This window comes from Macaca mulatta, chromosome 13 (genome assembly GCF_049350105.2).
Source record: "Macaca mulatta isolate MMU2019108-1 chromosome 13, T2T-MMU8v2.0, whole genome shotgun sequence".
NCBI lineage: Eukaryota > Metazoa > Chordata > Mammalia > Primates > Cercopithecidae > Macaca > Macaca mulatta.
Genome location: NC_133418.1, coordinates 66646631 through 66668099, shown reverse-complemented (window position 1 = coordinate 66668099; position 21469 = coordinate 66646631). Strand labels below are relative to the sequence as shown.

General features: G+C 35.0%; 1 protein-coding gene across 7 annotated transcripts in view; it reads left to right on the top strand.

Annotated features, from left to right (window-relative positions):
• Positions 1-21469, top strand: part of VRK2 (VRK serine/threonine kinase 2) — a 112962-nt gene that overhangs the window by 20986 nt on the left and 70507 nt on the right. For all 7 annotated transcript variants that reach the window (XM_077958684.1, XM_077958685.1, XM_077958686.1 and 4 more), the window contains 5 exons: positions 14290-14339; positions 15395-15464; positions 16828-16915; positions 18873-18978; positions 20162-20254. In XM_077958684.1, the coding sequence (XP_077814810.1) occupies positions 14290-14339; positions 15395-15464; positions 16828-16915; positions 18873-18978; positions 20162-20254 (407 nt within the window). The remainder of the gene's footprint in view (positions 1-14289; positions 14340-15394; positions 15465-16827; positions 16916-18872; positions 18979-20161; positions 20255-21469) is intronic.

Here is a 21469-nt window from a genome sequence, read left to right as displayed (position 1 = left end):
TTGGGAGGGGCTCTCGGGCCTTCAGCCACAGATTGAAGGCTGTACTGTTGGCTTGCCTACATTTGAGGTTTTGGGACTCAGACTGGCTTTGTTGCTTCTCAGTTTGCAGACGGCCTGTTGTGGGACTTCACCTTGTGATCATGTGAATCCTTAATACACTGCTTAATAAACTCCCCTTCATATGTACATCTATATACATCTATTAATTCTGTCACTCTAGAGAACCCTAACTAATATAGTTGTCAAATTTATGGGTATAGAGTTGTTAATATTTATTATATTTAAATGTAATTAGGTTTTGTAGTGATAGTCTCTCATTTTTGATGTTGATCTTTCAAATCGTGTTTTCTTTTTTGTCTTGATACGAGTTTATAGGTTTTATTGACCATTTCAGAGAAATAGCTCTTGGTTTCATTTACTCTATTCCATTTCATTGATTTCTGATTATTTTCTTTATAATTTTTTTCCATTAAGTCCTGCTTAGCCTGTATCTCACAGACTTTTATATATTGTGGTTGTCTTATGTATTATATCTCGATTCATTGAAAATCCCATCAGCTCATGTCACACGTTTTGCTCCATCTGTTAAATATATGTTGAAGAACTGAAGAAGAGACAACTAATCTATTATATTTTCCCAGCTATTTATCGTGTTTTCTCTTCCTTTATTCCTAATATTCCAAATTTCCTTGTATAGCTTTTCTTTTACCTCAATATCTTTCTTTCTTTTTTTTTTTTTTTTTTTTTTTTTTTTTTGAGACAATATCACTCTGTCACCCAGGCTGGAGTGCAGTGGCACAATCTTGGCTCACTGCAGCCTGCACCTCCTGGGTGCAAGTAATTCCCCTGTCTCAGCCTCTCAAGTAGCTGGCACTACAGGCGTATGCTACCACGCCCAACTAATTTTTGTATTTTTGGTAGAGATGGTGTTTCACCATGTTGCCCAGGCTGGTCTCAAACTCCTGACCTCAAGTGATCTGTCCACCCCGGCCTCCCAAAGTGCTGGGATTACAGGCTTTTTTACTTCAATACCTTTCTTTAGCAATTCTTAACACAGCAAGTCTGCTGGCCATCAATTCTCTTAGTTTTCTTCACCTGAGATTGTCTTCATTTAGTCTTCTTTTCCAAAAGATGTTTTTGCTGGATGTTGGATTGATAATTTTTTTTCCCCTTTTCATTATTTCTGATGATAAATCTGCAATCATTTGAGTCAGTGTTCCCCTACACATAATGCATTGTTCACTCTGGCTGCTTTCAAGATTCTTCTTTGTTTTTAGATTTTAGATTTGACTGAGTGTCTGGGCATTGATTTCTTTGGGTTTATCCTATTGAGAGTTCTTTGACATTATTGAGTCTATAGGCTTATGTGTATATAAAACTTGGAAAATTTCAGTCATTATTTCATCAAATGTTTTTTCAGTATCACAAGCTTCCTTCTCTTCTTCTGGTATTCCACATGTTCAATGTTTTGTTACTGCCTATAAGTTTCTAAGGTAGTGTTCAATTTTTTCATAGTTTATCTCTCTGTTGGTTAGGTTGGATCAGTTTCCTTTGATCTATCATCAAGTTCAGTGACTTTTCTTATGTCATCTCCCTAATTGTATCGCGCCCCCCCAGGAACTTAAAAAAAAAAATTAAATTCGGTTATGTATCTTTTAGTTCCAAAAACATCATTTGATTCTTTATTGTATTTTCTGTCTTTGTTGCATTTTTCTTTTTTCCCTTTGTTTCAAAAGTGTTTGTCTTTATTTGTTGAAGCATTTTAATAATAATTGTTTTAAAGTCTGTCAGATAGTTGCAACATCCCTATCATTTTGCCATTATCTATTCATTGTCTTTTCATATATGAGTTTTTTTCTGCTTCTTTGTATGCCTGGTAACTCTGAATTATATCATGGATATGTTGAATATTATGTTACAAGAATTTGGGTCTCTTCTAATGGAGAACGTTGATATTTTGTTTTAGCAGGTAATCTTCCTGGTTGCATTCAGGCTTCAAGTTCTGACTGGTCTGTGTTTGGGGTACAGTGTTCGTTTAGTTTTCAATAGCAAAAGCATTGTTCAGGTCATGTGTGTTCCATTCAGTGACCAGCCTGGGACTTGGGTATTGGTAGTTTACTTATTGAACTCTGTATATGCTGTTTAATGTTAGCTCCACGTATACACAGCTTGTGAATGAGTCCAGGAGTTTATAAACAACTTGTTGTGATGACGTTCCCAAGCTCTTCTTCCTCCATCATCTCCTTGGTATTTATTCTCTGGAATCTCCTTTTTAGGTTCTCTGACCAGAAATCTGGGCTTTTATTTACCCTGTCTTGCCATGCACCTGTGTCTAGGGAAAATGGCAAGAGGGTGTAGAGCATAAAAAGTTATTGGATACCCTTCTCTTTTGGGACCGCAACTCATTTGATTGGAGAGGAAAGTTTCCTTCCTTGAGAGTTTCAGATTTCTGTGTGTCCCTGCTGCTGCTGCCACTGTCATCACCACAGAATTGTTTGGGTGCTGGGATGGGAAAGAACCAAAAGGTGAAAAATAGGAAAAAAGAATAATGGCATTTTCTGCACTCTCTGAGTGTTAGGATATTCATTTCCTACTCTTCTATCCTTAACTAGAGAGCTGCTACTGGGGCATTTTTTGTTTGCCCTAATGTCAGCTTTCAAGGTTTGGGCTTCCTTGAGTTCTGACCGAAGGATACCAGAAGCGAAGAAGTGGAATATCTGATTCAAGTATGATGTTACTGTGAATTGTGACCCTTTCTCATAATCTACCTGCTGTTTTATTATTTTTAATCAGGAGACTCTCTTAGAGCAGTTTCAGGTTTATGAAAAACTGAGCAGATAGTACAGTGTGGTAAATATGTTACAATTTATTAACCAATATTGATACATTATTATTCGCTAAAGTCCATAATTTAAACTAGAGCTCATTAATTGTGTTGTATAATTTCTTTTTGTTGTTTGTTTTTTCTTGAGATGGGTTCTTGGTGTGTTACCCAAGCTGGTCTTGAGCTCCTAGGCTAAAGTGATCCTCCCACATCAGCCTCTCAAGTAATTGGGGTTACAGATGTGCACCACTGTGCCCAGGTTTTATGTTATATAGTTTTATGGGTTTTGATATATGCATAATATCATGTGTCCACTATTACAGTCTTATAAGACTAATCTCACTGCCTTGAGATTGCCTTGTGCTACACCTGTTTATTCCTCTTCCTTCCTGCCCTAAACCTCAGCCAACCACTTCTCTCTCTCTCTCTTTTTTTTTTTTTTTTTTTTTTTTTTTTTTAGACAGAGTCTCACTCTGTCGCCCAGGCTGGAGTGCAGTGGCGTGATCTCGGCTTACTACAAGCTCCGCCTCGCAGGTTGACGCCATTCTCCTGCCTCAGCCTCCCAAGTGGCTGGGACTACAGGTGCTCTGGCTAATTTTTTGTATTTTTAGTAGAGACGGGGTTTCACCATGTTAGCCAGGATGGTCTCGATCTCCTGACCTCGTGATCCGCCTACCTCGGCCTCCCAAAGTGCTGGGGATTACAGGCGTGAGCCACCGCGCCTGGCCCTCTTTTTAATGTTTCTATACTTTTGCCGTTTTCAGAATGACATATAGTTAGAGTCATACAGTATGTAACCTTTTCAGACTAGCTTCTTTCACAAAACTGTATGTGTGTAAGGTTCCTCCATATCTTTTTGTGGCTAAATAATATCACAGTTTGTTTACCCATTCACCTGTTGAAGTATGTCTGGGGGTGGCTTCCAGTTTTTGTCAGTCGTGAATAAAGCAGGTATAAATGTTTATGTGCAGATTTTTGTGTGAACATAGCTTTCAACTCATTTGGGTAAATACCCAGGAGTGCATTTCCTGGGTTGTAGAGTAAGACTGTGTTTAGCTTTGTAAGAAACTGCTAAACTGTCTTTCAAAGTGGCTGTCCTATTTTATATTCCCACTAGCAATGAATGAGAATTCCTGTTGTGCTACATCCTTGCCAGCATTTAACATTGTCTGTGTTTTTGGATTTTAGCCATTCTAATCAATGTGTAGTTGTATCTCATTGTTTTAGTTTGCAATTTCCTGATTATATATGATGTCGAGCATCTTTTCGTGTGTTTATTTTACACCTTTACATCTTTTTTTAGAAGTTTCTGTTAAATATTTTGCTCACTTTTAGATGAGTTGTTCATTTTTTTATTGTTGAGGTTTTTTGTTTGTTTGTTTGTTTTTGTTTTTGAGACGGAGTCTCGCTCTGTCCCCCTGGCTGGAGGGCAGTGGCGCGATCTCGGCTCACTGCAAGCTCCGCCTCCCGGGTTCCCGCCATTCTCCTGCCTCAGCCTCCTGAGTAGCGGGGACTACAGGCGCCGCAACCACGCCCGGCTAATTTTTTGTATTTTTAGTAGAGACGGGGTTTCACCGTGGTCTGGATCTCCTGACCTTGTGATCCGCCCGCCTCGGCCTCCCAAAGTGCTGGGATTACAGGCGTGAGCCACCGCGCCTGGCCTGTTGTTGAGTTTTAAGAATATTTTGTATATTTTTGATATGTCTTGTCAGATGTTTTGCAACTATCTCCTCCCACACTGTGATTTATCTTATTTTCTTAACAGTGTCTTTGACAGAGCAGAAAAATTTTAATTTTAATGAAGTCCAATTTAACAGTTCTTTTCTTGCATGGATTATGCTTTTGGTATATCTGTAAAAACTCATTACCCCTAGGTCACCCAGATATTCATCTGTATTACCTTCCAGAAGCGTATCATTTTTGCATTGTACATTTAGGTTTATGATCCATCTTGAGTTAATTTTTATGAAAGATCAGTGTCTAGATTCACATTTTTGCATGTGAGTGACCAGTCCTAGTACCATTTGCTGAAAAGACTACCCTTCCTCTATTGAATTGCCTTTGCTCTTTTGTAAAGATTGACTGGCTATATATATTTGACTATATAGGGTCTATTTCTAGGCTATCTATTCCATTAATCTATTTGTCTATTTTTTTTTTTTTTTTGCAGTATCATGGTTTCTTAAAAATTGTTTATAGAAAGCTTTGAACTTGAATAGTGCAAGTCCTCTGACTTTGTTCTTCAGTATTGTGTTTGCTGTTCTGGATCTTTTGCACTTCTGTACAGAATTTAGAATCAATTTGTTGATATCCACAACACAACTTGTTGTGTTTTTATTAGTATTGCTTTGAATTTATATATCAAGTTGGGGAGAACTGACATCTTCAGAATATGAGTGAGTCTTCCTATTTATGAACATGATGTATCTCTCCATATCATGATAAAGATTTTCTTTCATCAGATGTTTGTAGTTTTCCTCATTTGTATGTATTTTGTTATATTTATAGCTAAGTATTAGTATTACTTTTTTGGCACTAATATAAATGGTATTGTGTTTAATTTCAAATTCCAGTTGCTCATTGCTGTTACAAAAGAAAGAAGCTGACTTTTGTAGATTAAATTTATATCCTGCAATTTTGCTATACTGATTTATTAAGGCCAGGAGTTTTTTCATTGATTATTCTGGATTTTCAATGTATAAGATCATGTCATATGTGAACAAAGATGGTTTTATATCTTTCTTTGCAATCTGTTTACCTTTTACTTCCTTTTCTTGTCTTATTGTATTAGCTAGGACTTTCAGTATGATGTTAAATAGGAGAAGTGAGAGGAGACATCCTTGCTTTGTTCTCAGTCTTAAGATGAAAGCATCTAATTTCTCAGCAGTAAGTTTAATTTTAGCTGTAGTTTTATTTGTAGTTTTTTTTTTTTATCAAGTTGAGAAAGTTTCCATCTATTTCTAGCATTACTGTGAATTTTTATTATGAATTAGATTTTGCCAAATGGTTTTCTGTGTTTTATAATGTGATCATATGATGTTTCTTTTGTAGCTTATTAATGTGTTGGATTATGTTAATTGAGTTTTAAATGCTGAACCAGCCTTGTATACCTGGAATAAATCCCATTAAGTTGTGTATAAATCTTTTTATATGCAACGCAAATCCATCAATTTGATGGATTTGATTTGCTAACGTTTTGTTGAGGATTTTTGTATCTATCTTTTTGAGAGATATTGATTCGTACTTTTTTTTCTTTTAATATTTTTATCTGGTTTTGTTATTAGGGTGATGCTGGTTTTATAGAATTAGTGGAATGTTCCTTTGCTTCTGTTTTCTAGGAGAGATTGTAGGGAATTGGTATTATTGCCCCTTTAAATGTTTGTAGAATTCACCAGTTAGCCCATCTAGGCCCACCCATCTAGGTTTTCTACTATGTGAGTTTAGATAATTTATTTTAGATCTTTCTCCTAATCAGATATATGTATTCAATGCTATAAATTTCCCTTTAAGCTCTACTTCTGCTGCATCCCACACATTTTTAGAAATTATATTTTCATTTTTATTAGTTTGAAATACTTTTTAAAATATACTTTGAGTTTTTGGATCCATGTGTTATTTAGACATACATTGTTTAATTTCCAAAGATTTTGACTTTTGGTCATTAATTTCTAATTTAATTCCATTTTGGTCTGAGAACATACTTTATATGAGTTCTATTATTTTATATTTACTGAGGTATGTTTTTTGGCCCAGAATGTTTTCTGTCTTAGTGAATATACTGTGTGAGCTTGATAAGAATGTATATTCTGGCCGGGCGCGGTGGCTCAAGCCTATAATCCCAGCACTTTGGGAGGCCGAGACAGGCGGATCACGAGGTCAGGAGATCGAGACCATCCTGGCTAACACAGTGAAACCCCGTCTCTACTAAAAATACAAAAAATTAGCCGGGCGTGGTGGGGGGCGCCTGTAGTCCCAGCTACTCAGGAAGCTGAGGCAGGAGAATGGCATAAACCCGGGAGGCAGAGCTTGCAGTGAGCTGAGATCCAGTCACTGCACTCCAGCCTGGGCGACAGAGCCAGACTCCGTCTCAAAAAAAAAAAAAAAAAAAAAAAGAATGTATCTTCTGCTGTTGTTGGATGAAGTATTCTGTAAATGTCAGTTGAATTCATTGATTGGTGGTGCTGTCAATTCAACCATATTCTTACTGACTTTTTGCCTGCTGCATCTGTCAATTACTGATGGAAGTGTGTTTAAGTCTCCAGTTACAACAGTGGATTTGTCTATTTTTCCTTCCAGTTCTCTTAGGTTTTGCCTCATGTATTTTAACATTCTGTTGGTAGTACATACACACTAAAGATTATTATGTCTTCCTGAGGAATTGACCCCTTTATTTTTATTTAATATCCTTCTTTATTCCTGATGATTTTTCTGGTTCTAAGTCTGCTGTATTAGGCTTCTATAGAGGCACAGAACTAATAGGAGATACATTTATATTTATACTTATAGGGTAATTTATAAAGGAGTATTAAACTCACATGATCACAAGGTCCCACAATAGGCCATCTGCAAACTGAGGAGCAGGGAAGTCAGTCTGAGTCCCAAAGCTGAAGAACTTGAAGTTAGATGTTTGAAGGCAGGAAGCATCCATCACGGGAGAAAGATATAGGCTGGGAGGCTAAGCCAGTATAGTCTTTTCATGTTCTTCTGCCTGCTTTTATCCTAGCCACCTTGGCAGCTGATTAGAGATTGGGCCCACCCAGATTAAGGGTGGGCCTGCCTGTCCCAGCCCACTGGCTCAAATACTAATCTCCTTTGGCAACACCCTCACAGACAGGTCCAGGATAAATACTTTCTATCCTTCAGTACAATCAAAGTGACATTCAGTATTAACTATCACATCTGCTTTGTTTGATATTAATATAGCTACTCCGGCTTTCTTTTGATTTGTGTTCGCATGATATATCTTTCTTTGTCCCTTTACTTTTAATTTATCTGTGTCTTTATATTCAAAGTGGGTTTCCTATAGACATCATATAGTTGTCTTATTTTTTAAATCTACTCTGTCACTATCTTTTAATTGATATATTTAGACCATTAATATTTAAAGTGATTATTAGTGTATTTGGATTATTATCTGATGTATTTGTAACTGTTTTCTATTTGTTATGCTTGTTCTTTCTTATTTTTTTATCTTTTTTTTTTTTGCCTTCTCTGATTTTAAATGAGCATTTTATATGACTCTGTTTTCTCTCCTTTCTTCGTATATCAATTCTTCTTTAGAAATTTTTAGTGGTTGATTTAGAGTTTACAGGGCAACAATTACAACTAGTCAAAGCTTACTTTCAAATAACACTATACTACTTCACAATTAGTGCAGGTACCTTATAATTATTCTCTCCTATCTCTTGCTGTAATTCATTTCACTTGTTCATAAGCTATAATAACTTAACACATGGTTATTTTGAACAAACGTTTTGCCAATTAAAGTAAAAAATAAGCTTTTATTTTACCTTCATTTATTTCCTCTCTGGCACAGTTCATTTCTTTATGCAGATCTGAGTAATAACACATATATTATTTTCCTTTGCTCTCAAGAGCTTTTTAAAAACATTTCTTGCAAGGTGGCTCTGCTGTTGATGTGCTGGTAAGGTGTGGGAGAATATGAGGCCTTTTATAATCTTATGACTAAATCTGTTTTTTATTTTTATTATTTACTTTCTTTCCAACCCAAATTTTATTTTAAGTTCAGGTAGTACATGGCAGGTTTCTTTCATGGGTAAATTGTGTGTCATGGGAGTTTGGTATACAGATAATTTTGTCACCTAGGTAATCAGCATAATAGGTAGTTTTTCAGTCCTCACTCTCCTCTTACCCTATACCCTTAGGTAGGCTCCATTGTCTTTTGTTCCCTTCTTTGTGTCCATGTGTACTCAGTGTTTTCCTTCTGCTTATAAATGAGGACATGCAGTGTCTAGTTTTCTATTCCTGTGTTAATTTGCTTAGCATAATGGCCTTCAGCTGCATCCATGTTGTGGCAAAGGACATGATCATTCTTTTTATGACTGTGTAGTATTCCATAGTGTGTATGTACCACACTTTCTTTATATAGTTTTCCACAGTGGCTGAACTGATTTACATTCCCACCAGCAGTGTATAAATGTTCCTTTATCTCTGAAACCTCGCCAACATCTATTGTTTTTTGATTTTTTAATAATAGTCATCCTGACTGGTACAAGGTGGTATCTTGCAGTTTTGATTTGGATTTACCTAATGATTAGTGTAAGTCTGTTTTTTTGTTTTTGTTTTTGTTTTGTTTTGTTTTGTTTTTTTGGGGGGGCTATTCCCTAGGATGTGACCTTCACCAGTATTTCTCAGAGTCCTATACCCTACTTAGGTGAGATAGGAAAGCTAGAGGAGGCTGGAGTGGTTATTTTTCTTCTCCCATGTTGATTAGGTTCTGGCAAAGTAGTTTCCCCTTCCCCTGCTGGAAAAAGGAGATTTTTCTGATATTCACTGTGAGAACATGGAGGGCTTATAGTAAAACTCTGCCCCAAGAAGATGTGATTCTCCGTATTCACTTCTGTTTCCAGTTGTTGGGCAGTGATTTGTCTTGTAACCTCAGGTCTCTGACGGATTAAAGAAAAGTTGTTGATTTTCAGATTGTTCAATTTTTTTCTTTTTTTTCTCCCCCTTGAGAAGACAGGAGTAAGGACCTCTAAGCTCTTAATATGTTGAGTGGAAAGCTCTCTTTACTTTTTAAGAGCCTTCTAATAGCTACTGTCTTCTTTTTTTGGTCTATATTTTATAGCTATTTTCAATGGGAGAGCTACAGTTGAGTGTTCCTCCTCCATCTTATATGTACAGATGCTCCTTGACTTACAATGGGGTTATGTCCTGATAAGTCCATCATAAATTGAAATTATTGTAAGTCAGTAAGGCATTTAATACATCTAGTCTACTAAACATCATAGTTTACTCTAGCCTACCTTAGATGTGCTCAGAACACTTTTATTAGCCTACAATTGGGCAAGATCATGTAACACAAAGCCTATTTTATAATACAGTATTGAATATCCAATGTGAGATATCATACCTCATATCACTAGCTTGAGAAAAGTTCAAAATTTAAAAATTCGAAGTATGATTTCTACTGAATGCACAGTGCTTTTTCACCACTGTAAAGCTGAAAAACCCTGTTGAACCATTGTAAGTTGAGGACTGTCCAAATTTTTTTGAAATACTGATTTTTGAAAAGCTGATTTGTTTCCTTTAATGATTATGTTTCTATTTAGGTTTTTGAATTATTTTGGTAAATTATTTTTTTTCTAGGAAATTGTCATTTTTTTCTAAGTTTTTAAGTTTACTGATGATAGTGTTTATCATATTAGTTTATCTGTTTCAAAATCTCATGCATATTTATGGTTTTGCTCTCTTTCCAATGCTTACACAATTTTGTAAGAGGATTGTTACCTTTTTTAAGAGAAATCTTAAATATCACCTGTTTTGTTTGTTTAGTTTTTATACTTAAAAATTTTATTTTGTAACTTTTAACTTTTAAATTTTAGAGAGTTTGCAAAAAAAGAGTGTTCCCATATTCTCTACTCAACTTCCCTAAATGGTAATATATTACAAAATAGCACATAATACCTTACATAGTTATCAACACCAGAAAATTAGCATTGATACAATACTATTAACCTATTTATATACTGCATTAAAATTTTGCCAGTTGTCCTACTAATGTCCTTTTTTGGTTCAAAATCCAAGATGACACAATATGTGTAGTTATCATTTCTCTGTAACTCCCTCTGGGAAAATTCTTCAATCTTTCTTTGTCTTTTATGAGCTTAGCACTCTTTTTTTTTTCTCTAAATTATTTATTGAAATATTTTCTTTATAGACTTTAAATACCTTAGTGTAAACAGAGCTTGAAATACAGAGGACAAACATTGTGTAGGACCTAGAACACCCTATCAGTTCATTGAATCATGATTTCCCCCACCCAAGTCCCTGGATTCTTAATTTGTTGAATTGATCCTAGGCGTTTGTTGTCTCAGGATATTTTTCCTAAATCCTAATTGATTGACTAGTCTTATCTGAAGAATTCCTGCCCCCCTACCCACAATCTGCATAGGTTAATTATTCTTCTGTCTCTTAGAGAAAGTGAGACTAGGCTGCAAAGAACCCATACCTCTAAGGCTCTTTCTCTATTTTTTTTTTACCTTATTTTTGGGTGTTTAAATGGGATTAGAAGTGTCATCTGGCCCCCAAAAGTGACCACTCTTAAACTAAAGATATTTCCGTAATAAAGCATAGTAATTTTCTGGGAGACTTCTCACTTCGTCATATCCTTCCATACCCTCTCTAGCAGTTCTCTTGAACTTATTGCTGTGATTCTTCTTCCTATTGAAAAAAATATGTGTACTGCCACAATTTACGATAGAGTTCTGTTGTTAGTGGGATAAGGCCAACAACACCATATAGAATTCTGTCGCCCTTACTTCTTCATGCATGCAAATTAGTCTAAGTACTGTTAACTCCCTAGATGTCTCTATGCTTCCGGCAAAGAGATAGCTGGCAACATAGTTTTGTCATTTTTTGGACAAAACTCTTTTTCTTCTCAGGCCAACCTGATAGCTTCTCAGCTTGCCCTCTTTTAGAATCTTTGTCTTTGGTAGCCCATAAGGCTGCAGAATTTTTAAAACTGCATTTGTGTATACAGTGCAGTAGTGTTAAGTATATTCACATTGTTGTGCAGCAGATCTCCAGAACGTTCACATTTTGCAATACTGAAACTCTATATTCATTAAACAGTAATTCTCCATTTTCCTCTTTTCCCAGTGCCTGGAAACCAACATTCTACTTTTTTTGTTTCTATGAATTTAAGTACTCTAGATACCTCATAAATGTAGAATCATATGGTATTTGTCTTTTTGTGTGTGGTGTGGCTTATTTTACTTAGCCTAATGTCCTCAAGGTTCAATTATGTTGTAGCATGTGACATGATTTCCTTCTTTTTTAAGGTTGATTAATGTTCCATTCCGTGTATATGCCACCTTTTGTTTAATTATCTGTCCATGGCCATTTGGGTTGCTTCCACTTTTGGCTAATTGTCTGTAATGCTGCTATGACCATGGGTGTGCATATATGTATTTAATGATGCATCTTATAATCCAAGACATTTTAGATTTCTCCACCAGGCAGCAAAAGCATATACCATGTCCCTGTATGCGTGTGTGTGTTTCATCATTTAATTTCACTAGCTGTAATGGGGCTTGGCTTACAGTAGAAAGTAATTGTTTTGTTAATTGATTACTTATTCTACTATAAAAAGACCCGTGTGGTAACCAGAACAATCTCTTTGTTTATATGAAGCACCCGCCTCTAAGAGCTTTCTAGTCTATTGATTTTAGATTTAGACCCTCCAATATAACCTGATGTGGAAGCTTATAGAGACTATTGTGTAGCTATCAAATGATAACTGTAGAGATTTTCAAGTATGTGTCAACACATGACTATGTTCACTTGAAATAATGTGAAAGGAAAATTCAGATTATAAAGTATTAGGGATATAATGATTGAAATCAGCAAGGAGTCAGGCCTTGGACTGGTTGGACATCTTTTTCTTTTTTCCAATGGTAACATAATCTGTTATTTATCTGTGTGAAACTCCCAATTTTCTTCTGTACTTTTTAGCTTATTACATTCTGTTGGGCTTAAAGATTTATTTGCTGCTGTGGTCACTTGCTTTTAGACAAGAGGCAAAAGTTTCTACTGACATCTACCTCAGGTAGCAAAGACACTTGCCTAGAGTAGGTACTGTTTTATGTGGGCCAAGGTTGGAACAGGGTATTTCTCCTTAGCCTTGGGAACCATACTAGTAAAATAGTTTGTCATAGGGTGGGAACAAAGGTTTTCTCACCACTTCTTCTATACCAAGACTTGACTCTGTCCCCTGTATATACTTTCTTAACTTTTCTTCTTAGAAGAAAGTAGGTCTAGCTAATCCACTCTTCCTGCAGTTTCCTTGGGACTATTGCATGGGTAAAAATGAAATAACATGAATGAAGATGAAATGATAATTTTAAGTACTATAAGTAAGTTTAGTTTCTTTGTTATTGTAAAGAAGTCTGGATTTACAATTTAATATTAGCTAGAATTTGAAATAATACTTTCTTCAACTGGCTAGTAGCATTACTGATATTAAAAACTTTAGAGAACGGTTAAAAAAATTGTATATGATTGGCTCAACTGTAATGTACAATTTATATATTTTATTAAATTTGTGACATATGTATATCTAAGGTGTGAATTATTGGAAAAAAGGGAACAGCTGATAGAATTAGAAAAAAGAAAAGGATAATATTAATGATAGGACACAGCATTTTAATAAATATATTTAATATATATAAATATATTGTATCTCAAGAATTTGATCCTGTTTTCAAGTCTGTTTATTACTGATTTTCAATTGTAAACAATACTAGTTCCACCTTTTTTCCTTTCTCTTTCTTTCAAACATCATCTGGACACTTAACACAGTGCCTGGCATATTCTAGCTTCTTGATAAATATTTTAGCTATTTGAATGAGTAAAGGAATGAATGAATGGAGAGTGAACAAATGAACGAATGACAAAGTTTTAGTCTTTTGCAGTACAAATAAATATACGTGTAAATTTCTCTTATTGAGATATGAAAACGGTAATCTTTTAATAATTTAGGTAATGTAGAGGAAAAGATTAATTCGTTTTAAAATGTGAACACTGGAGATTTTAAAAGTAGGGATTATACCATCTGAACTACAAATGGAAAATAAGAATTAAATGAAGTAAGGTTAACTTGAAATTGAAATGAATTTATGAGGTATGTATTCTTTAATGTAAAAGTAATTGATTGGTAGGTTCAGAAGATATTTTTAAAGACTTTATTCTCATTTTAACTTTGCTTATTCTAGAATTTTGTCAAGTATAAATTGTTTTGAACTTTCTACTTAAATTGAATCAATTTTTATTTCTGAATCATTGTGGAGTCTAATTTAGTGCAATTGAATCAATGGATTTTACTGTGTATTATATATTGGATTTAATGCCATATATGTATAAAATATTTTCCCCCACATTTTGGATCTATATGATTCATACTGCTATTGATTCTGTATTTAAATATTTGAATATGGTTTATGATAAAGTGTATCAGCTGTGATGTCAGGCAGTTTTGAGTTTCTATCTCTAATATATTTCCTCTTAGTGAGCAATTTATTCATTCAATGTCTCAAACTTCAGTAGCATCTTGTATAAAATGGAGATGATTTATTCCTACTACCATAAAAGGTTGTTGGGATGATATAATAAACTTACATATGTAAAGTGCTTTGCATAGTGTTTGGGATATGGTAGGTATTCAGTAATTGGGAATAACTATTTTTCTCCATTGTGTGTGTATGTGTGTGTTTTTTTTCCTGCAGCTTTCCCCACAAATAAACCAGAGAAAGATGCAAGACATGTAGTAAAAGTGGTAAGTGTTGCTCATAGATTTGTATTTCACATATATTTGACTTTTTCCTTTTCTGCTTTAAGAATATTTTGGCTGGGCGCAGTGGCTGACGCCTGTAATCCCAGCACTTTGGGAGGCCAAGGCGGGCGGATCACAAGTTCAGGAGATGGAGACCATTCTGGCTAACACGGTGAAACCCCGTCTCTACTAAAAATACAAAACAATTAGCCAGGCGTGGTGGTGGGCGCCTGTAGTCCCAGCTACTCGGGAGGCTGAGGCAGGAGAATGGCGTGAACCCGGGAGACAGCTTGCAGCGAGGCGAGATGGTGACACTGCACTCCAGCCTGGGTGACGGAGTGAGACTCTGTCCCGCCCCCTCGCCCCCCCCCCAAAAAGAATGTTTTTCACCTTAATTTTTATAACTATTGCCTTATCAGTAAACCTAATGTTATGATCTATTTTCACGTTGTTAAAACATTGACACTGGAGAACCTTTGTTTTTCTGTATTGCCAACTGTTACCCTGGTATGTTACCTATCTAGCTATTCTTTCTCTTTCCCTCTCAAATGTCCTCCCACCCTCTCCACCTCTTTAATCAAGATGGTAAGGTCCTTAAAGGCAAGCATAGGATTTTATTTCTTTTTGTGTCCCCTGTACCTAGTATAATGAATGAAATACAGTAGACCATTCAGTAAAGGTATCATGTGTGAGTGGATCACAAGGAGAGTTTGCTGTGTATCACCCGGATGTATATGTTGGTATACAGTGAGTGTCTGTGTATGTTTATGTATACAGTTCTCAGTGCTTTTAATAAGTGTTTTCTGTAAGAAAACTACTTTTATGTGTAAGACTGTATAGGGATAGTTGTACAATATGTTGTTTAAAAATTAGATTCTTCAAGTTTATTTAGTGTTTTCTGAGATTTTTAGTGGAAATCTGGTGCCTATGTTTTATAAAAAGTGATTAAAGTACTATTATATACTACATATATATGTTCATATTTTCACAGTTGAAATGACAATTCCCTCTTTAGGATTATTTTTTTCTAGTAAAATTAATTATTCTTTTTTTTATAGGAATATCAAGAAAATGGCCCGTTATTTTCAGAACTTAAATTTTATCAGAGAGTTGCAAAAAAAGACTATAGTAAGTAAAATTAGCAAATCAAGCTACTTCCATATATGTGCTTGCTAAAGTGAGTGTTGATATTTTGGTCTTTTTCTGGCCTTCTGGAAAATTCTTTTCAATAGAAATTTTATTGTAAAGTGATACAGTTAACTGTTACAACATATAAAAGCAAGACAGATGGTATACAAATCTTGACATGACATACATAATGGGTTATATATTTTAAGTCAAAGTTGTTTCTACTACTTTACATAAAATGTTAGGTTGTTAATCTAAGCTACCAAGAGTTCCCTAAGTGTAAAAGATAGTAGAATGAAATTATTTCTTTTACAGTAAACCATTTGGATAGGACGACTATAAGGAAAAAACATTAAAATGGGAAGCAGATAAATGTATTGAAAAAGGAACGATATTAGAATGGATTGGGGCAAGGTGTGTGAAAATGATTAAACTTTAAGATGTTTAAGAAAATGTTAGAAACTTGAATGTTGGAAAATTAATTGGAGCTGGATACCAAGTTTAAGAATGACCAGTTAGAAGATTTAAATGGGAAATGAATATGAGCAGAGAGGAAAAATAACAGCATTTCATACATGTGATATGGATGGGCTAAGAAAAACATTAAAGAAGTAGACAGGAGTAATGACTGTATAGTCAAGGTCCTTTACATCATGTTTAAGAGTAAGAATGATGGGTCTGGCCTCAATATTTAACTTAGTTTTTCTTAATAAAGTCTTCTAAACATTAAGACTGTAGTCTTTACTAATTGCTTAAACTATGTCAGAGTGACAAATAGAATCCATTCAACTTGATTGTTTTCAGTAGAGCTGTTTTAAACATAAAAACATAGGCTAGAGTCATGAAAAAATGATGAAAGTTAACTGATTATTTAAGTGGATTTGATTTTTTGTAAACTAATCAAAACCAGTTTTTGTATAAAATAATTTCAAAGTAGGATGGTTTTTCTGCCCAATTTGTTTTTTGTTTGTTTGTTTGTTTGTCCATTATAGTTTTAGATTTTGAAGTAATAGGGAAGAAAAAGCCATCTGTCTACTGATCTTTGGCAGTTAACATATGTTATGTTTAGAAATTTAGCTAGCATATAAGGTAATGAATTCTTTTTCTGAAACATTAATATATATGGTATCAATATACAAAGACTATGACTTGTTTTTATTGATTTAATTTAAAAATTTCTAATTTTTTGTTAATTATAGTGGTAACAGTTTGGGCCTATTAGAAAGAGATGTTTGATTGAAAAAAAAGTTATATTCTAGGAAGATCTAATTACTTTTTTGGTTAGCTAAATAAATTTGTAGAAAGGTAAGAAGTATCTTTTGAAATAACATGAATCTTTTTAAAAATAAATTTGTCTTTGTAGTCAAAAAGTGGATAGAACGCAAACAACTTGATTATTTGGGAATTCCTCTGTTTTATGGATCTGGTCTGACTGAATTCAAGGGAAAAAGGTAAAATGGAATTATTATAATCAAATATTTCTTTATAACTATTCCTTATGTGGTCTATGAGTTAACTGTTGCCATGTAACAAATTACCAAAACATATTGACCTATAACCACAAGCTTGTATTGTCTTAGTGTCTGTGGGTGAGGAGAATGCAAGTGGCTTATCTGGATGATTCTAGATCAGGATCTGTAATAAGGATATATAGTCAGCTGTCTGCTGGGTTACATTCATTTCAAGGCTCATCTGGGGAAGTATTTGTTTTCAAGCTTACTCATGTGGCTACTGGTAGGCCTAAGAAGATCTGCTTTTAATTTACTTATGTGATTGTTGGCAGGCCTTCTTACTTCCTGACCATGTGGGTCTTTGCATAAGCTACCTGAGTGTTATGAAAAAGAGCTGGCTTTCTCTAGAGCAATTAATGGGGGGAAGGGGAGAGAGCATGCACACAAGTGTACTCAAGAAGGAAGTCATCGTTTTTTGTAATCTAATCTTAAAAGGGATATTATCACTTCTGCTTTATTCTCTTTGCTAGAAGCTAGTCACTAGATAGATCCATGGGTCCTGAGAGAGGAGAATTAAGTTCTATCTCTTGAAGAGAAGCACAACAAATAAGTTATAGAAATATCTTTAAAACCACCAAATATGGCTAGTCCTGTATATAATTTATTAATAGTGTTTGAAAAAAGAAAAAAAGTCTGTCATTTTTTATTTACCCTTTTGTGCCAGAGATTTTTATATACTTTATTTTTTGTCCTTTGAATAGCCTATTAAAATAGGTGATAGTATTTTTATTTCATAGATGAGAAAATAAGCTCAGATGTCAGTACTTTGTTCAAATGGTCTGTAAATGGTTTAAATAAAAAAAATAAGCAAGCAGTAATCTTGAAGTAAAGGGCTGCCACTAGGGGACTGAATGACTGATTGAATCTTGGTACACCCATATTATGTCATATGTAGCCCATTAAAGAAGTCCATTAGAGCTATACTAGTTGCCTTAGAAGGATTTTGATATGAGATACTATTGAAAAAAGTAAGATGGAGAAAGTACTTATAATATGATCACATTTTTGTAAACCAAATTCTTAAATGTGTGTGTTTGTGTATGCATACATAAATATAGAATAGGGGCTGATGTGGATATATAAATGAAGGGAAGGAAAGAAGGTATGGAAGGTGCCAAACAGAACAGAAAAGGAAGAAGTGCACTTAATAAAAGACATGTTTATAAATGTATAGAAAAGGTAAACATGATCTTATCAAGAAACAAATATAAAATTCATGTGACTGGGCACGGTGGCTCAGGCCTGTAATCCCAGCACTTTGAGAGGCTGAGGCGGGCAGATCATGAGGTCAAGAGATCGAGACCATCCTGGCCGACATGGTGAAACCCCGTCTCTACTAAAAATACAAAAATTAGCTGGGTGTGGTGGTGCACACCTGTAGTCCCAGCTACTTGGGAGGCTGAGGCAGGAGAATCGCTTGAACCCGGGAGGTGGAGGTTGCAGTGAGCTGAGATTGTGCCACTGCACTCCAGCCTGGTGACAGAGTGAGAGTCTGTCTCAAAAAACAAAACAAAACAAAACAAAAACCAAAACCAAAAAAAAAAAAAAAAATCATGTGTGGACAGTAATTTGTTCAAGGCCATATGACAAGAAAGTCATGGAGTCAAAATGAATTGCATTCAGTACTTTCTAATTTAAAAAGATTTTTTCATTATATAAAACAGTGTGAATGGTTCAGTACAGCCTTCTCTTCTATAAAACCAGCTGCAAAGTAAATACTGAGCAGTTTCTGCAAAAGAATAGCAGAATTATGAATGTGCATTCATTCTCTAATGGGTTTATATTGCATTATACCTAGTTATTAGGTTGAGTGTGATTTTTCTTGTTTCAAATTAAATAGACAGCTTCAAGCATTACTTTCTCAGGATGATCTCTTTTTGATGCTTCTTTCTTACAGTTACAGATTTATGGTAATAGAAAGACTAGGAATAGATTTACAGAAGATCTCAGGCCAGAATGGTGCCTTTAAAAAGTCAACTGTCCTGCAATTAGGTATCCGAATGGTAAGAAAGAATTCCTTATTTCACATGCTCCATTTCCAAATTATTTACTTCTTACAATATAGAAATCTTTTCCCTTTGTGGAATTATTAGAGAATGAAGGATTATTGCCCTAGAGACATCAGTTGTTAGGAGAAGAGGCTATTTTGGTGAAATTGATAACAATGGGCTCTGTAAGTGACAGAATGTGCTGTGTCTGGCACTGCAAACTCAATTAGGCTTTGGTTCTCCAGTCTGATCTTCTTTTTCCTCAGAGCTTTGTTTTACATACCAGAACAAGCTTTCATTGCTGTAAGAATAACCTTTCTTTTGTCAGTTATAACAGTGCAAATTATGGCAAAATATATTGTCAGCCATTTTAAACATGTGATGGTAGGGGGGTGCTATAAAGTTTTTATTATGAGTTTGGGATGGTGGCAATAATTAGTTGTGGCAATGAATAAAATATACTTTGCCAAATCAAAAGCAATGCACTCTCAGTAGCACTCAGGCACACGTTTGTTTATGCTACATATTTGTCTTATATGTTTGTATTTGGTTTAAGTCTCATTTTTTCACTTTCAGTAGCATGAAGCTGCTTATGCCAGATTGGGATGCAGCAAATACAATGCATTAATTTTCTCGTTTATCCATCCTCCAAGCCAGCAAATGTTTATTTAGTACTAAGTGTATGTAACATGCAAGGCTGAAGGGCTTTAGAGATGAAGCTAAGGAGTTTTCTATTACCATACAGAGGAAGAATACCTTTCCCTTTGCTCATGGACATGACATTTTGTTCTGAGATTCTCAAGGCTTGATTTATAATTATTTCTTAGGTGAGGAATTGCTGAATGGGCTTCAATATTATTTCACCATAGATCTCTGATTTTATGCTGTTTTTCCTCTTTGTGCAGTGCGGTTTGGCTACTGGGCTATCAGGAATTAGGCATAAGCATTTTTGAATCCTGATTTTCTTCCATCGGAACTTCAACTAAAATACTTGATTTTTGAGGATCATTTTACTTTTTTCTAGGATGAGCAACCAGAAGATGTGATATTTTAGAATAATCAGTAATTGTGAAATACATTGCTCTGTCATTGTTAATATGAAAAAAACCTACGTTATTCTATATTCAAAATGTTGGAATTGATCATGAGTTCTAAATAAATAGCAGTATAACCTTATTTTATCTATTTATTTTCACAGTTGGATGTACTGGAATATATACATGAAAATGAATATGTTCATGGTGATATAAAAGCAGCAAATCTACTTTTGGGTTACAAAAATCCAGACCGGGTAAATACATACCTTTGCTTTTAGTAAAGGTCTTTAATGTATGAAACTGAAACATTCAGAAAACAAACTTCTAACCCAGAAGAGTTTACAAATGAGGGCGTAACATGATGAATGTTGTAATTTATCTTACCTGCTTATCTAATTTAATCTTTGTACCAAACTAATGAATAATTAGGATGAGAAACTGAGAGTCAGAGGGGTTAAATAATATGTTAATGGGCACATAGTTAAGAAGTGGCTGAGCAGGAATTTGAATTTCTGAGCAAATATAGATAAACAAAGAAGTATCAAAATCCAGTGGGAGTAGAGATGGATTTATGTAGAGGTTAAAACACTGTCACATTAGTTCATCATTTCCTACTGTATAACCAATTAAGTTTTAAGCAGAGAGGCTGGGTGCGGTGGCTCATGCCTGTAATCCCAGCACTTTGGGAGGCCGAGGTGAGTGATCACCTGAGGTCAGAAGTTCGAGACCAGCCTGGCCATCATGGTGAAACTCCGTCTCTACTAAAAATACAAAAATTAGCCAGGTGTGGTGGTGGGTGCCTGTAATCCCAGCTACTCAGGAGGCTGAGGCAGGAGAATTGCTTGAACCCGGGAGGCGGAGGTTGCAGTGAGCTGAGATGGTGCCATTGCACTCCAGCCTGGGAAAGAGAGAAACTCCGTCTCAAAAAAAAAAAAAAAAAAAAAAAAAAGGTTTTAAGCAGAGAAGCTTTTCTATGAAAACATTGTGTAATGATGAAAATACTCTGTTTGACTGTCCAATATGGTAGCCATTAGCAATATGCGGCTTAGTACTTGAAACGTGGTCAGTACAATACCAACTGCTAATGAGTATCTGGAGTAACAGGAACTCTCATTTGTTGCTCATGGGAATGCAAAATGATACAGCTACTTTGGAAGACAGTTGGGCAGTTTCTTAGAAAGGTAGACATTCTTAACATACCAAGCAGCAATTGTGCTCCTTAGTGTTTACCCAGATGAGTTGAAAACTTCCATCCACACGAAAACCTGAACATGAATGCTTATAGTTGGTTTATTCATACTCATCAAAACATTGAAGTAACCAAGATGTCCTTGAACAGGTGAATGGATAAACTGATACATCCAAATTCATTGCTAAATAGAAATGAACTTTTGAGCTATGAAAAAACATGGAAGAAACCTAAATGTATTTTGCTATGTGAAAGAAGCCAATCTGAAAAGACTCATTAC